The sequence below is a fragment of the Perna viridis genome, chromosome 12 (genome assembly GCF_037379345.1).
Source record: "Perna viridis isolate PV_CMFRI_1.1 ecotype Kerala chromosome 12, ASM3737934v1, whole genome shotgun sequence".
NCBI lineage: Eukaryota > Metazoa > Mollusca > Bivalvia > Mytilida > Mytilidae > Perna > Perna viridis.
The window spans coordinates 11,885,108-11,903,853 of NC_142456.1; the positions used below are offsets into that span (position 1 = coordinate 11,885,108).

General features: G+C 32.6%; 2 protein-coding genes across 2 annotated transcripts; one reads left to right on the forward strand and one right to left on the reverse strand.

Moving 5' to 3' along the window:
• Nucleotides 1-425: 425 nt before the first annotated feature.
• Nucleotides 426-6,928, forward strand: LOC148601209 (MICOS complex subunit Mic10-like). Its single transcript, XM_088555130.1, has 4 exons — nucleotides 426-578; nucleotides 4,296-4,343; nucleotides 5,874-5,983; nucleotides 6,758-6,928. The coding sequence occupies exons 1-4, from the start codon at nucleotides 497-499 to the stop codon at nucleotides 6,785-6,787; spliced, it is 270 nt and encodes an 89-aa protein (XP_088411256.1). The 5' UTR covers nucleotides 426-496; the 3' UTR covers nucleotides 6,788-6,928.
• A 610-nt stretch (nucleotides 6,929-7,538) lies between these two features.
• Nucleotides 7,539-18,741, reverse strand: LOC148601210 (dol-P-Man:Man(5)GlcNAc(2)-PP-Dol alpha-1,3-mannosyltransferase-like). Its single transcript, XM_088555129.1, has 9 exons — nucleotides 18,559-18,741; nucleotides 15,165-15,264; nucleotides 13,942-14,089; nucleotides 13,107-13,267; nucleotides 12,123-12,243; nucleotides 10,091-10,296; nucleotides 9,447-9,512; nucleotides 8,335-8,469; nucleotides 7,539-7,784 (listed from the first exon to the last, which is right to left on the reverse strand). Exons 1-9 carry the CDS (start codon nucleotides 18,719-18,721, stop codon nucleotides 7,619-7,621), a joined length of 1,266 nt encoding a protein of 421 aa, XP_088411255.1. The 5' UTR covers nucleotides 18,722-18,741; the 3' UTR covers nucleotides 7,539-7,618.
• Nucleotides 18,742-18,746: the final 5 nt, after the last annotated feature.

Genomic DNA, 18,746 nt, shown 5'->3' on the forward strand with positions numbered 1-18,746 from the left:
ATCAAAAACAATAATTACGTCCGATAACCCTTGCCTAACATCCATTCCTTAAGTAGGTCAGCATTTACTATCATAATATTTTTTCCAGAATTAATAGAAAAAATATTCAGACTACATGTATAGAACAAAACATGTCCACCAATCTTATCGGGGCTTAATTACTCCAGCAATACTAGAGGTTGGCTGCCAAGCTATTTTCTGACTTGGTGCCATCCTAACGGAATTCCAACCTCTTACGTTGTACATGTAGGAGTAGAGGCTTAATATATTTTGAACACCGGATTTGGTTAACACTATACACGTATTCAAAATATGTCAACCGATCTTCACGAATCTTACACTAGTTGAACTCAAGAAAGTGAATTCAGAAAAGGCATAATCGGAACAAAGAATAAAATGTACATGTCAATATTTCAATTTTGGTTTGGTTTTTGGTCAAACCTTACACTATTTCGTTCCACTTGGAAGTCTGCATTTCATTCTTACCAACGAAAACATGGCAGACCAGGCTACGAGGTCGGAAGATGTCCTTGGACAAAAATGGGATAGATGCTTCTCTGACACAATGATTAAAACAGGTTATGATTATAACTGAAATGTAATAATTAAGGAACACCATAGACAAAATATGTATCTCTAATTTCTTAACATTTCATTGTAATCTGGTTTCGTTTTCTGATGACAGAAAGCCGGTGTAATTTTTTCTCGCAGAATGACTGAGTCTGAGTGAATTTTGAATGCGGACGGGACCTTTAACTTCTTTAAGTTCAATGTGTTACGAAGCTATTAACTTGGCTTTTAATTTAACCCGAAGAAAACTGTACCTCCGAAAGTCTGCATGTTTACAATAATAATAATACGTTATACATGTAGCTTTGAAAATATCAGGACTGGAGGTTTACTACCCTGCAGTGTGACACTGGATCCTAGAATTCAATGAACAACATGTAAAAAATAGCATGGGAAATCCCCTAGGTTTTATAAAAAGGGGGTCTTAATAAAGAACTCATATAAATACTTGGGCTGACATTTTCATCCTGTTGTTGTTGTCTCTTTGACATATACACCATACCTATTCTTGTTATATCAAAGTCAGTAAGTAAAAGTGACCATTCCATGACCAACTGTGAATAAATAAAGAGAATAATATGGAGTAGGCATTGCCTATATCTATGAGAACTGTAAGCTTTACCATACGTGTACCATAGTCCGAATTTCCTCTGACCCAGCAACCCTCCTCTTTTTTATTTGGATATTGATTAGTCGGGTTGGGGTCAGAACGATGTGCCATACACAAAGTTGGAGATTTAGCGATACCGTGGAGTATCGCCCTTCAAGCGCTTGTAATGACTTTCAAGTTGAAATTGTGCATGTCACACCTACCTAGTTTGATTTTGGAATCATTTTCCTGTATGCTGATACCAAATTTGCTACAAAAATGACATTTATTATTGAATTTTCGAAAATTTTCCATGAGAGATCCTGTTTTTTTGACATTTTGAACCGTAATAGAGAGTAGGCGGAGCTTGTTACCTTTGGAACGGAACGGAGCAGAAACGATTTTTAAAACCGGAATCTAAAAGAATATTTCAAAATTCTGCTGAAAAATTATGTGCCCGCTACCCTTCCGTTCCAAAAGTAACAAGCTCCACCAAACCCGACATATCAATATCCAAAAAAAAAAAAGAGGAGGGTTGCAGGGTCAGAGAAAATTCGGACTAACATGTACCGGAAGGCTCTGAAAACTTCGATAGCCCATGTCGGTCATTTTATCAAACTGTTGATCAAACTGTTGTGTCGGTCATTTAGATGCTTTGATCATGAAAGATAAATATTGGAATTTGTGTTATTTCATTACTATCAGAATGATTGAACAAAGTCCGCTTCAACCACACGTTGACATTCTAACAAGTAAACAAAGCATCATACACTGTGTCTCTCAGACTTTTTCATCACATTTGCAAACAGCCGAAAAAATGTTGACAAATAAAAGAAAATCATGAATACATTATGTATGTTGATTTAATTGGGTTGTTGACTTATGTGTTAAAAGGATTCAATCGATAAATTGATGATTACAAACTACACATGCTTTCGTAACCCTGAAAGATCGGTAAGAAATGATGGCTTTGTAAATATTTTTCTTAATTTTATAAATCAAGTAATACAATGTAAATGTATGAAAGTTCTTGGAGTCATTCGTATACACACAAATACTGGTAAAGATTTCTGCTGGGAAAATTCGTTAACTCTGTATCAAAATGACATAAAAAGTTATTTATCATTTATTTTTGTACATCAAACTTGAGTGTAAATCAAATGTAATTTGGTCACTACATTTTTTATTTGCATTTCGGCAATATTTACGATTTTAAATTATGTTATCAATGAACACCTCAGGGAACAATACTAAATACATGTATAACACTGAAGAAATGACATAAATTTGTCATTAACTTGGTCTGGATCCCAGAAAGCTCAGTTGAAATTGTACTAAAAATAGAATATCATAAGACAATACACATGAAATACTTATTTGGAAAATATTTATATCTGTACTGGTGCATGATAAGGCAGTTCATATCTATATCTACAGGTGCCAGATGTATTTTTGTGTTTCGACAAAGGGTGACCTTGCAGAAATCATAATTTTTTTATATTAAAGACATTTAAAATTATGGAAGGCATGTATGTCCCTGATTAAAGTATAAAAAGGTAAAGGGATTTTTATTTTTGATGATTCTTAGATGCTGGGGAGTTTCTTTTTAATTAAATCTCAGGTATGGGATTGTCTGGAAAACATGCCTGCATGATAGTAGAAAAAATAATGTGCTTTATTCATATGGAATGTACATTTATGTTTTATTTCATGTCTTTACAGAGTGCTGTAAATAGCAGATCATACTGAAATATCTTATTTCAATACCGGTACTACTTCAAAAAATATATCATCAAAATGGTCCTCTTTTTTTGACGCTGAAGTGACTAAAGCTTTCAAAATCCTGACGTCTACCATACTGTAAAATTTTTAACCCTTAAGGGCCATCTCTAGCAACATTCTTTTCAGTTTTAGTGGGTCAGATTAATTTGTACAGAATCAATAAATATTACAGTTCTCCACCAATGAAGGGAATATTTTATACATATCCTGTGACTTAAACAAAATTCAGATGCAACTGACGGACAGCTGCAAATTTCAAAAAAGAAAACGATAGCATTTCCTATCTAAGAAAAGCTATGCTTCAATTATAATTCAATTGGAATTATATTTTTTCTGAGGAAGGTTATGTTGACAACAGCAGCAGTGTAATAGCAGAGATACACGTACATGCATCCACGTTTTTCCCGAAATTTTTAAAAACACATCATATTCACTTCTTTTAGTAAATAAAAAAATAGGAAAAAGTAGAAAACTACTAGTATCAGAAGTGATGAAGTTATTTTTACTGAAACATAATCTTAACCTATATATTTTTATTTGTTTGATTTAAGGAAGCGATGTATTTTCTCTGTACAGACAGTCACTTTTTGTTACTTCCAGGACATTACTTTTTTTATTCTTAGTATATTGGGAAACCTTAAGGGAAATTAAGATAGTTCATGTAATTACCGTAGAGTTCATACTGCTTCCCAGTGCCCACTGTTATTCTCTGCGTCAGTGGTAGACGGAATTATTTGTTCGTGAGAATCCACATTCACTTTTTACTAATCTGATTTTAAAAAATCCCTTTTAAACCTACTCTGGTGGTCAAGATATGAAGCCTCCAATAAAAATTTTATACAACAATTGATGGACATGTTTTATTTCTACTTAAGTAACCTGGATATTCTTTTATTAAATTTTGAAAAAAATTTATGATTGTAAATGCTAACTTACTTAAGAAATGGATGAATGACAAGGGTCATCGGCCGCCATTATTGTTTTTTGATTAACCTGGTTCTGGTGCAAAAGTGAAATTCTCCATCATACCTACATTTCATTATTACTGACGTTGCCGAGGAATGCATCCTACAAAGCAAACTGTTCATCAGTTCTGTTTATTTTATTATACAAGTAGGTTGGAGATCAATGTTTAAATTTTAATTTAATTTTGAATGCATACAAGGATAATTAGGATGTACAGTAAATCACAATGGCAAACTTTTAAAAGGAATATTATACCCTATATGGAATGTTGAGCTGATTTGAATATGTTAGTAAACACCCCTTGACCTAATCTTGATGATGTACATGTATAATCCACATTTTTATATAAATGACAGGTATATTACACACTTTTCTATTTTCTTTTCAGCAAGTGGTTTAGGAGTTGGAATTGTGTTATCCATCATACTGTTTAAAAGTAAGTTAAGAAAAGCATGAATTGGATGTCATGAAGTTTTAAAACATACTGCATTTTCATAAAATGTCATAATTTTTTTTCTTCAACAAAGCTATTTACAATTTAAAAATTGACATTGAGCAATGAAATCTTGTGATGATTGATATCTACCTGAAAAATGGCAAACCTGTTCAAACCATGGTGGGGTCATTACTAAGACTTTAATCAGAGTTTACTGTTTCCTTGCCAAACAAGTAGTAGTCAGAAGAGTGACAACAAGCTTGTAAAAGGAAATATTGTGTCTGAATGGGATGATACATCTTCCAGTAAGGTATTGCTTCTGAGAGCTAGCACAATAAAAAAAAAAGCTCAGCACGTTATTCTGATACTAAGAAAAGTGAGTTAAATTGATCAAACACTCTTGACCTGAATTGCATCCTTTGGATATTTCACTACAACCAATCAATCAAGTACTGTAAAAGTACTATAATTCGTGGATATCAATTTTTGTGGATAAGGGAAGAAACACAAGTTCGGGGATTCTTGAATTTGTGGTTTTTAGGTTTTCAGTATATACATCAAATGGATTCTCCTTTTGGTTGGAAACCAAATTTCGTGGCTTAAACACGAAAACTACGAAAATTGGTACTCAATGAACAATAGTACTGTCACAGTAATCAAATGACAGCAAACACTAGTAGTGCTGTAACGATACACCTACTTTACGATACCATACGTATCATGATACAAGGGTATCGATACAATATCCAACTAGATGCTAGCCTATTTATTTTCTTCAAATTGGAATAACGAGTATTCAACAGATTAAAAAATTATGAATTTGGTTGAAGCTAAGTTTCATTTTTTTTCCATTCTTTGATCTTAACAAAAATCAATGGATTTTTCCTTACACAACATGCCCTACTATTTGCATAGTAATTTCATCAATTATTTAAAAAGAAATTGTATTTTGACTTGTATTGTATCATATCGAAATCCCAGTCAAATGTACTGTAGCATATCATGACCAAAAGTATTGTGATACATCAATATCACAAGAAATTGTTTCTTCCTCTGCCAACACAGAAAAAAACTACAATTATAGTAGCAATTTAACCCATGAAAACGAACTGCCTCTAAGAACAAAATGTGCATTAGAAAATAGTTCTTAGGAAGCCTTTTTGACACATTCTAATTCAATGATTATAAATGCATGTGCCTTTTTTACCACTGGGCGGTGATTAAATTTCTGTGAAAGTTTTCCTGCTATTTTTCATTTTTGAAGTTTTCTACAGATTTCATGGGAGAAACAGATTCTTCTCCAATGCTCTCTGGGATTACAAGATTTCTCCACTCTCGATAGTCAAATTTTAGGTATAACCCATTCGCTGTAGCTCTTGGGTTGAAATCTAAAATTTAACTGTTTTGAGTGGAGAAATCTTGTAATCGACTGGAGACTGAAAGAGAATCTATATTAAATACCAGTGAAAGTCTGTTGCCATAGTAACCTAAAAATATTGACATTTCTGACAGAATGTGTTGTTATTTCAGGGAAGACATGGCCTGTTGCTCTTGGTACTGGATTTGGACTAGGAATGGGATATTCAAATTGTCAAAATGATTTCCAGAATCCTTATTTGAAGCATGGGAAAAGAGTAAAGGTTTAGTGTTTATCTTTGGGTCATACCACCACAATGTTTGAGATTCATTACACTGGATTTAAAATAAGGCCTAACACAAAAGTGGACTCGTCTGTGAAAGATATTGGAAACTACATACCATGTTCATAAACAAGGAGTAGCATAAAGCTACATTAAAAAAAACTTTCTTAATTTTTAAATTTAAAGGAGAGAGAAAAAAATGAAATGCATTGAAATTCTTTACTGTCCAAACCTCAAAATAATAGGAAGGCAACTTAAAAAAAAATGTAATCATATACATAATTATCTTGTCTAAAAATATGTAAATCATATACATAATTATCTTGTTTAAAAATATGTAATATTTTCTTCGAAATTTTGTGTGTGCAAAAGTTATTTCACATTTCTGAACACGCTTCATAAACTATAAGTTGTTCTTCTAATCCTTTTTTTTTTTTACATTTAATGCCAATGTACCAGTATTTATACAAGATGCAAGATTTTGTTGAAGCTACATATCCTTTTCTAAATCTTATGGGTTTAAAATGTTATATAGTCTGAAATCCAAAACTAAAAAATTTAGATTTGGTATGGCACTAATTTTTTCCAGTCTTTTATATAGCAGTTTTCTGTTTAAACCATTTTTTTTACAGTGGAAACATATGAACCCTATATGAACATTAATTCTAGGGAGAATCTTTAGAATTATAGGTTGTTCTTGTTCCTTATTGGTATCTAGTCTGTCTGGAACATAAACTGTCAATTTTTAACATATTGATCTTTAATATATTTAAGGTACCAGTTGAAGGAACCCAGATTAGCTAACAGGAGTCTTATCTCTATTGACTGTGATTGTTGACTTTATACTTCTAAGGACTGTTAAAGTGGTGCAAAGTTTATCAGTCCATATCTGTATGAAAGGAGTTTTGTAAATGTCCTTTTATGTATTAAAATAATGAAAAGAAATTCTAGAAATGTGTTTTTTTATCGCTAAGTAAGAGACTACCATGAAATGGCAAATGCTGATTCTCCCCTCGCTGATAGTTGACCAAATAAAAAAAATACTCTCCAGGCTATCAAGTGAATATAAAAGAAAACCCACCACCAAAGTTTTACTCACTAACTCAACCTAGACAGTTATAGTTTCGGGAGATGTTCCAGCCTAGATGCCTTTTTAAGTGCAAGGTCGTAGGAACCATAGTAAAATAATTGAAAATTAATAAAATCAGGTACATTCTTGTCAAAAACCTGACAATATATTTTCTCTTTAATTGGATTCTTATTTGATCTCTACAAGAACTTTCAAATTTAGGTAATTGTGCAATTGACAATTTTATCTATTTCTCAATTGTTTTTAAGAGCATTTCAATAAAAATACACTTTGCTAATTCATAATATAAAATACAAAAAATATCAAATTCAGTCCTCCCTTAGTTCTCTCTAATGGCATAAATTTTATAGAAAACTAGCATTGTCTCTGCATCACCAACTACTTCAAGTACTTGAGAGAAAATTAGATTTGCTGACACACAGCCAGCATCACTACATTGGCAAAATATCAAAACCAACACTCGTGTTGAGAAATGACGAGCACCTTTATTATACCTGTGTTAAGAACAAATTTGATTTGTTGAAGCTATCAAAAACATTAAATCCTCAGTTCATTTTGGACGCCACTACAACTTTTTTCTGAGGGGTATACTGAGGACTCCACCACAATGACACCAGTACTGTTAAATGGCTAATGTGAAGGAGAGAACTACTGAACATGGTTGATGGATAGGTATTCCATGAAAGCTCTATACAACCCAATAATAACAGTCTGAAAAGAAAAAAAAAGTTTAAATTGAAAAATAAGTGCATACATAATTAATCCAACAGGCTTTTTAAATTTAATGGAACTCTTTCCGTACAATGGGACATGAAATTTATGTGAAAAATACTGTGAAAGTACTATAGTTCAGGGGGTGCCAATTTTGTGGTTTTGTGGGTAGGCCAAACCATGAAATTTCATTCTCAATGAAAAGGAGATTTCCATTCATATGTATACCTCAAAACCACAAATTCAAGAATCCACTAACTTGTGTTTCTTCATTAATCCACGAATTAAAGTACTTTCTCAGAAGTATAGTTCATCATCATAACTTTTTGCTGGATACATCTGTATTTTATTTAAGTTGGGCTACAGTATGATTCCGAAAATTATTAGTTTTAGATGAACATACAAACTGAACATCCCAGCAAAGCATCACATTTAGCTTATATTTTCTGTCTCCACTTTAAAAACTGCTGTTATTCTTTAGTGTGTCAAATTTTTCACAGTAAAGCAAATTATACAAAGAGAGATAAGTCATGGATGTTTGACAACTCACCTGACAACTGTAGGAAGTGATGTACACCACAATAAATAATGTAATGTATGGAAATACCACACATAAAACTGGTAGTGTAAAGACCTACTGAAACACATTCCTATAAAATTAGCTGTAAATAATGGTAATATGATCTGTAAGCATGTTAAGGAATGTACAGTTCTGTCTGATTAATAAATGCACATTTCTTATTGTGTTAAACAGACATTATTTGTTTTTCACTTTTTCAAAACCAAAATTTACTGTTGGGTTTCTTTTTTTACCATACATATACATTTGTATATGTTACATTCAATTAAGCCAATTTCCACTTTTTATATTGGCTTTGTAAAATCAAGTTGCTTACTGCAAGTAAAATAGTTAACTTCAGAAAATAGGGTTGGTCTTCTCTTGTTCATTGAATGACCACTAGACAACTGAAAAGGAGATATAACTTTCCATTATTACATAGATTTTTACATAGATAGCATACTATTACAGTAAGTGATGTTATAAGAGTACGTTTCATTTCCATTGAATTTTACCATCTCTCAATTTTTGTGTAAATACTGAAAAGCTTACACGTAAGTTGAAATCATTCTTGGCCCATGATTGGTTAGAATTCCATTGTGATGACATCATTTAACAATTTGTTTGCTTTAACACTTTAAACACTTAAAACTTCAGTTGTAAAATTTGTTAGAAGAAATCAGAAAAAAATGTGTGCCATATCAAAACTCAAAGATAAACAGATTTCTTAAATCTCGACAGTTTGGTGGTTATTCAAACACTCAATAAACAAGCTTTTATTTGAATTTGGAACTGAATGCTGAAAATACCATCAGTTAACAATCTTGATTGAGTGATTGATTGATTGTTAGGGTTTAACGCCCAAGCAGCAATATTTCAGATACATCCATGCAATGAACATGGATGATAAAATGAACATGAAATCTTAACTATCTTGATAAGAGAAATCTGAGATGCTTTTAGAAAACAGAATTCTCACATCTCCAGTGAATATGATGCTTCTTTTACATGTAATGCAGACTTGATTCAAATATCAAATTTACATTAGATCAGTTAAGTCATGCCTCTGTAGTTTAAAGTTTCATTTTAAAACTAAAAGGATATGATTAGAAGTTAAAATATGAGGAAGAGGTTTCATCCAGAGTTTAAACCTGACACATTGGTACAACCTGAAAGTAGATCAATGAAAACTGTAAAGTTTCAAATACACATAGAAATGGATGAATAAAATCATATTTTTTAATTTTGGTTTTTATGTTAGTGTTATTTTGTTTGATACTACATATTTCATGTTCTTGAAATGCAGCCATTCAACCTATTCCAACTACATTTACGGTTATATGCTGTTTATTGAAATAAGTATGTTCTAATGTAAGTCTGTGAAAAAAAAAACATATTAAAGATACTTGTGGCTTTTCTCTGTGTTGATACATAACTGATGGTATTTTAACAAAAAATATTGTGAACAAGCTCGTAAACGAAATACCCCCAGCTGCATGTGAAATTAAATCCATGTAGAGCCCTATATATGAATTATCTCCCTTTGTAAGCTGCTCACAATTAACATATTCTTTCATACACATTAACATAAGATGTCTAAACTTACTTTAAATTTCAATCAAGGCCATTAAGAAGTTAAAGAGAAGTTGTGTGTTCAAGAAACATGGACAGATGAACAAACAGGCAGGATGTATACCCCCCCCCCCCACAAAGATTGTCTGTGGGGTAAACAAACATAATAACATACCTCCTCCATTTAAAATGGAAAAATACCACTAAACAAATGACATGACATGACAACAATAAGAGCTGGAATCTTTTATCTAAAAATAAATCTTCTGGTATCAACCTCCAATTGACAGTCCATATGTAGAAAAACTGTCTCCCAAGATTAAAGGACTGCTTGGTGTAGCCAACAGGATTTGCTATTAGAAAGGGAATTGCTAGTAAGATCTAGAAACAGAGAAAAGGTTAATCATTGAGTACATCACACATACATGTCCAGAAAATAGACCTTTAAGTTTTTGGGAAGATTTATTCTGAACTGACTTTATGATAATTACCATGCCAACTTAAACTAAAGAGTCTTTCATAAAACATAAACAATTTAAAAAAGCTATGGTTTTTATTTGCTGCACTTCAAAATGTTTTTTAATGCAACAAAAGAAATTCATAGGATAATTAAGCTATGGTTTTTATTTGCTGCACTTCAAAATGTTTTTTAATGCAACAAAAGAAATTCATAGGATAAATAGACAAAATCGTAAAATATCAATTATAAGCCATGATATTCTTTAATGTGTGTATTCAAAACTAGGAGATATATATTACTTAGTAGTTATTCATTAGTTTAAGGAAACAAACTGAATGAGTTATCTCCTCTTGACCTTACAAAGAGAAAAGTCATAATGCATAGGAACTATATAGTGTGTCTAGTTTAATCATGTTTCCAGTTAATTCAGAGTCAACTTTGATTTAACTGTGAAATTTCCTTTTTTAAACATAATACATTTTTTGTATATTGTACTTATTTAGTATTTCAAAGAGGTAATTTTTCTTATAAGCTGGAAGAAAACAATTGAAAAACATTTTTTAAGGCAATTGCCCCAGTCAAACAACACATTATGTACATGTACATTTGCATTAATTGTTACCTGAGGCAGTGTAGACTGTCAGGTATTGGATTGTTATACCTGTACCATGTCTTACTTAAGGTAGAATACTTATTGTGAGGTATTTGGCTATTCCTCCTGGCTGTACCATGTCTTACCTGACACAGAACACCTGTCGTAAAGTTTTTACCCGTTTCACCTTGGACCTATTCAATGTCTTACCTGAGGCAAAGCAGAGATTGTGAGTTATCTGGCATTTCCATCAGTAACATGTCTTACTGGAGGCCGAGCAGAGGTTGTGAGGTATTTGACAGTCCCTTTGTACCATGTTGTGCTTGAGACAGAGCACATATTGTGAGGTACTTGACTGTTTCCCTGTACCATGTCTTACTGGAGGCCAAGCACAGTTTGTGAGGTATTTGACTGTTCCCCTGTACCATGTTGTACTTGAGACAAAGCACAGATTATGAGGTACTTGACTACTCCCCAGTACCAAGTTTAACCTGAGACAGTGCACAGATTGTGAGGTATTTGACTGTTCCCTTGTACCATGTTGTACTTGAGACAGAGCACAGATTGTGAGGTACTTGACTTCCCCAGTACCATGTCTTACCTGAGGCAGAGCACAGATTGTGAGGTATTTGACTGCTCCCCTGTACCAAGTTTATCCTGAGACAGGGCACAGACTATGAGGTATTGGACAGTTCCATTGTACCAAGTCTTACCTGAGGCAGAGCAGATTGTGAGGTATTTGACTTTCACCTGTACCAAGTCTTACCAGAGGCAGAGCACAGATTATGAGGTATTTGACTTTCACCTGTACTAAGTCTTACCAGAGGCAGAGCACAGATTGTGAGGTATTTGACTTTCACCTGTACCAAGTCTTACCTGAGACAGAGCACAGATTGTGAGGTATTTGACTTTCACCTGTACCAAGTCTTACCTGAGGCAGAGCACAGATTGTGAGGTATTGGACTGTTCCCTTGTACCATGTTGTACTTGAGACAGAGCACAGATTGTGAGGTACTTGACTGCTCCCCTGTACCAAGTCTTACCTGAGGCAGAGCACAGATTGTGAGGTATTTGACTTTCACCTGTACCAAGTCTTACCTGAGGCAGAGCACAGATTGTGAGGTATTTGACTGTTCCACCTGTACCAAGTCTTACCTGAGGCAGAGCACAGATTGTGAGGTATTTGACTGTTCCACCTGTACCATGTCTTATTAATAGCAACATCAGTAGGGCTGGAGCAAACAAAAGAACATTCATCTTGATTGATACACCTAAACTGAAAGTAGAAAATATCATCTTGAATGATACACCTAAACTAATGGTATTTACAATATTGATTGTTATATACTGTACACCTATAAAACTGAGAAATTTCATCCTGGTTTACCTAAACTGAGATTAGAATTTTGATAAACTTAAATACTTCTACATTGATTGTATCTAGTCATTTTCTAACCATTTTTAGCCCCATTTCCAATACAAAATATGTTAATTACCGGTACTTTCAGAGAATTCATTTTCTATTGATAATTTTTGCACTGGATTCCAATGCATATTTCTATTCCTAGTATTAGGTTGAAGACAATCTGAATACCCCCCTTGTATAATGATGATGGGCTATTGTAAATATAGTGTGCGTTTCTAAGAAAGCAGCATGCTTAGAAAATCCATTGTTGAAAACAGTGATAAGCACTTTACATTTTCTGGTGAGAAGAACATATTGAAATATTTACTTTTAAAATGATCATTAATAGTCTGGTGTATAAAGAAATCCAATATGACGTGCTTCAAAGATCTTTAGACCATAGCCATGGTAAAACTTTGATTAACAAACGATCAACTTCATAGATGTATTATTCCAATGTAATACATAAGTTTTACTCAATTTTATCAACATTACAACAGAATTTTGTTCCAAAACAGTTGCCATTTTATCAAACATATGTACTGCATCTTTAAACAATACACAAAGAAACTAGTCCTATTAAAACTGAAGTAAATCTAGGAATCTCCATTTTATCAAAGTGTTATTATGGGCTGGCTATTTATGTGGACATTTAAAATAATGTAACATAAATATCCAGCCTGTGATGAAACCATGATAAAATGGAGATTCTGCGATTTTCTTCTTAATTTTACCTGAACATAAGACAGCCTAAAGACCATCTATCTTGTAGGAAACAATCAACTGCTAAATATAGAAACAACATTGCAACAGGGTCATTAAACAGCCTCAGGATATAAATAGAATGAATTCTGTATGATGCACAACACATGAAGAAATACATGTAAGGTGGAATCTAAAATGAAAAAAAAAAAAAAAACCAACATAAGATTATACCAAAATATAAAACAGGGCGACATGTATCTACATTAAACATATATATGTTTACATGTACTTCAACCAATTTAAATTGGTACATAAATAACTTGGAAAATCTATGACATGTACATATATGTAAATGAGCTTACTTTCTACAAAATTAAGTTTCAATTGTCCCTAATACACAGCCTGAGTGACATTGTACTTTCATTATCATGAAAATTGTGTAGCAAGTACACACATATGTATTGTTGAAATAGACATTTTTACATGAGGGTGTCTTTTGCTGTATTTACCATTACCAAATATCCACAAAATAAACCCCACATGAAATTTTTCTTGATTAATTTGTTAGACAATAAGATATTTGACCATGAAAATTTAAGCCATGCAGAAAAAACACCCCTTCAAAAAGGTTAAGTTTACATAATTGTTTTTAAAATTGTGTGAGCTACATACATGTGTGTTTATGGTCCTCAAACTCTAAGATGACAGTTTGTATTTGGTTTAAGAAATTTAATGAACGATTTTAAAAAGTACATGTAATTATAATGACTCCATATGTGATCTGATATATCTTACTAAAATGTTATTAGAAGACAGTAAAGTTACAGAAAATGATAGATTTAATACTAATAAGATTGTAATTACCAGTTTACATTGTCTGTAAATATCAAAAACTACAATCAGGGAAAAAATGTACAATGCTGCAAAGATGTACTGTCCTAGTCTGATGTTGGTACCATGGCTAGTTATGTAATAAAGAGCTGTGTATAAGTAGACAAATCCAGCAGGATACCTGTGAAATATCAATAGAACACTATGGTTATGAAAAAAATTGTTAACATCTATGTACATTGCATATAAACTGAAACAAACTATCAATTTTAAACAAAGAAAAAAGTACATGTGAGTCTATTAAAAGTTTTTTGTAATTTACATCCATGTACATTTGATTTCTTAGCATTGTGCTATCAGTAATAATTTTTTTTTTGAATGCACTACCTGCACTGTGCTATAATTTAAGAGGAAGACCATAAGAGCTGTGCTATTTAAAAATTATGGTGAGAACACTGGGAGTCATTGAAGATGAATTCATTATTTCCAAAGCCAGAAATCAGATCCAAAGGCAAAGATATACATGTAACAAACCTGCATAAGTTTTCATCAAAATGTGAAGTGCATGTTAATTTGTAGGTGTGACAAGTAATCTATTGGCAGAAAACACTTTTTAAAAAAGCATGAAGGACAGACAACATTAAAATAAAATACCAGTACATGTACATTTGTACATATACACTCCTTGAAATGTTCATGTTTCCCATTTTAGCATTCATGCATTTTTATTGAGTGTTTGCAAGTCGTTTTGGGTTAGTTTAAATGCAAGAAAAATGCACAATAGAACCGTTTTAATTTTGTAAACGCATGCTAGGAGCATTCATTTAAATGCACGATAGAAGCTTTCATTTATATTTGTACATTCATTATTTCCTTTATTCATTTTTATATTTTTTGTTATTATTATTTTTCATATTTTCTGTTTTTTCTTTCTTCATTTTTTTGTTAATATTATTATTTTTTAAAGTTCGCCTATCCTGTGTTTAAACACACGCTACGAGTGTTCGACTATTGTGAGTGTAAACACATGCTAAAAGCATTCGTTTACCATGCTTTTAAATGCAGGCTGGGAGCCTTCGTTTATCTTCCATTCATTTAACTGCATGATAAAAGCCTTTTTTATGGTGAATTTAGTGAGCATTTAGGTTTTGTACATGTGGATAACCTAACTGTCTCAAGGAGTGTACATTGTACCTGTAAAGTATCAACCAATTCACATGGTTTTCAGTATGTTTTTTTTTTCAACATTGACTCACACTAGAGGTCCTGTATCTCCTTTTAACTTTAAATAATCATATGTGCCATTTACCACACCTTCAACCTCCTGCATATAAGCAATCCAATCTATTTCTGTATCTGAAAGTAAAAATAACCACTTTGCAAACAGGGGGATACGAAAACTATGTACATGCATCAATAGGTATAAAGTGCAGAAGAATTTAATATGCTATTGAATAGACTGTTGTTTTGATAATTTACTGAAGCATGATAAACCTACAGTGTAGCTGTTTTGTTAAACAATTTAAACCATTAAGCTACATGTGCAGGTTTTTTTCCAGGATATTAAAAGCTTTAGTCATTTTTGCCTAAGAAAATAAGGACCATTTAATATACATATTTGCATCTGACATAAAGAAAATAGTTCAGTATTTTCTGTCATTTACAGCACTGTGTAAATGCATTAAACAAAACTTAAATGTACACTGCATATGAGTAAAGCACATTGTTTTTTTTTCACTATCATGCAGATGTTCCAGACAATCCAAATAGCATGCATACCTGAGATTTAATTAAAAAAGGAACTACCCAGCCTTTAAGAATCATCAAAAATAGAAATCCTTTCACACTAGCTCTAGATCTTATACTTAATCAGGGACCATATATTCTATACATCCCTGGCATAATTTTAAATGCCTTTAATATTGAAAAAAAATGCTCTTTCCTGCATGGCCAACCTTTGTAGAAACACAAACATACATCTAGCACAGTGTAGATATAAGTATTTTCAAATAAGTATTTCCCCAGTGTTGCCTTATGAGATTTTATTTTTAGCACAATTTCAACTCCAGGCCGAATTAATGACAATTTTATGTTGTCATTTTATGTTTAGTATTGGTCTTTGAAAAATTCATTGATAACATAAATATTTTCAGGATCGTTAATATTGCTGACATGCAACTTCAAAATGTAGTGATACTTGGGTAGTGACCAAATTATCCACCTTTGGTTTATACTTTAGTTTGATATACAAAAATAAATTGAAAAATAATTTTTTATGTCATTTTGATACAAAGTAAAAGAGAAGGAATTTTTCCAGCAGAAATTTGTACAAGCATTTTTACAGACCTTTAACTGTGTGCAATAGTCATGCTTGAGTGATCAAGAGATCAACATTTACTCACCATGCCTGATTAGGTGACTGTTTGCATAAAGTTGAGTGTTGTATTTAGCGTGGGGCAGAGTTCTCAATAAGTTTTAAAGTAAGTGGAAAAAAATTAAAAGTAGATGGCACCATTGAGGGCCCTCAAGACTGAAACGAGTGCCGGAAAATTTTTAAAATCTAGAATGCAGTAGGTGGTCACTTACTCTTGATGCAAATATTCCAATTTTTGGAGCTCATTTTGCTCAAATTTTACAAAGTTATGTGACTTTTGCACGACATGGCTTGCTTTGCATGTTGTTTATATCACTAAGCTATTCCAGATCTGATTGTATGCAGGAGGGAGAGACACTTTTTATTTGAACCATAACTTTTTAATTGATTTTTCTCTCAGCTTTTTGACATGAACATTACAAAAAAGGCTACATCAGTACATGGTCATTATTTGGGGCAACATTTATAGGTCAATTCAAAACAGGAAACATCTATGTTGAGTGAAGCACAAGAGCTTGGCCTGATCACACCTAAAAGATAATGTCAAGTCATTGAAAGATGTTGATATTTGTTTATACACACCATCTATTGCCTTTTTTTAGTAAAATAAGATATTTTTCTGTACATGCACTGTGACATGCTTTTGTCAATGATGTCCAGAAATGTTGAATTGATTCTAAAACTTCCCTCATATGGAATCCATGATACTGAATCAGTACTGTGTTTGAAAAAAAAAAACAGATCATATCCATTACAAAAGCCCCGAATTAACCACGATTAAAGTTTGTTTATTTGTACTGCCGATCACAACAAAAAAAAATGAATTTATCAAGGAAACTAATCTGCATTACAATAAACACCACGATCAAAGGTTTCTGACACAATTTTTTATGTATGACAGTGTGGGAAACCATTTTTTTTCCCAACTTGCCATACTGGCAAGTGGAATATCGATCTTGATAGCCAAATAGAAATTCAACTAGCCAAATTTTTTTTGGTTTTTTTTTGTCTGTACTATCATCTGTTTTCTCTTGGATTTGACTATCTTCTGCGCTTCTTTTTCTTTCTTCAACTATCTTTTCATTTGTTTCTAAATTTATTAAAAACTTTTCCATTTTCGAATATTCCCTCCTATTAAGTTTTTCAAGTACTTAAAGTACTCCATTTCTGAACTCGTATTTTAAAAATAAATTTCTATTTCAACAAATTCATAGTTTTGGCACATCCCGTTAACCGGAAATTAAAATGGCAGATCGTAAACAATGCCTATAAGCTAATAAAATTGTGCAAAATTCACTTGACATATTCAAGCTAAACTTCATAATATGTAGGGAACATATTTTTAATGTATGATGTTAAGGGATGTTTAACTAAATAAGCTGTTGGCTGGTTAACTTTCCTTGGAACTCGCCAATCAAATGACGGTCGCCAAATTGACGAGTGTAAGCTAATGAGAACTCGCCAAATTACACATCTACTTGTATTTGGCGAGCTGGCAAGTGGTGGTTTCCCACACTGGTATGAAACGTGAAATAACCGAACATTTTTTTCAATTAAATTTTTTTTTTGAGCAACAAAATAGCTGGCGCCACTGTCAAAGTAGACAGCGAAATCGCTGGTTGCCGACAGTTATTGAGAACCCTGCCCATTGGGGTAATAAAATTATCATTTTTGCCACTTTAACCAATGTTGTGCATACAGCTTGATGTTTTTTTGTACTTTCAAAGCTTTCAGGTGACGAAAGGTGACTAGAGTACTTTCGTCATCCTGAAACGTCTTTTGTCAATGATGAGCACTAGGCAAATCACTGCATGTGAAATAATGTGTTATGAGATTTTGGTCTAGCTAGTAACATTTGGAACAGAATGTTAACAAGTCTGATTAACCTCTAACCCTGCAACCCTCCTATTTTATACTTCAATATTGATATGTCGTTCTTACCCTAAACTAAACATCAATATCCAAATAAATAAGAGGAGGGTTGCAGGGTCAGAGGAAATTCTGACTTAATGTTAGCAGACACATACATGTACATGTATTTTATAACTGGAATCTGATAGAGTTTTTCATGATTACAATAGTAAATTACGTGTCTGCTTAACTTTATCTGGACTGACTTTTGGACCGGGATTAGGGCAGTATGTACATTATATATATATATGTACATGTATATGTACGTTACATGTAAATAGAAATGTTTATAGTGTCATAAAACACATAGTGAACAGATTGGTAGCCTTTCTCCGAATTCTCGCCAATCTCGGTGTTTTACGTACACTTAATCTTTTGAATCACGAAAATGTTAACAAAAAGTTCTGCCAAAAGCAACAGGAACATTGCTGGTAGACAATATTCTGCATGAAAAACATATTTCTTCCAAAATGAAGGCGAAATGAAGTCTTTAAATTTCGTCCACTTAGATTTTCTGGAGACTGCCATTTTTTTAAGTTATCTTCCGGTTATC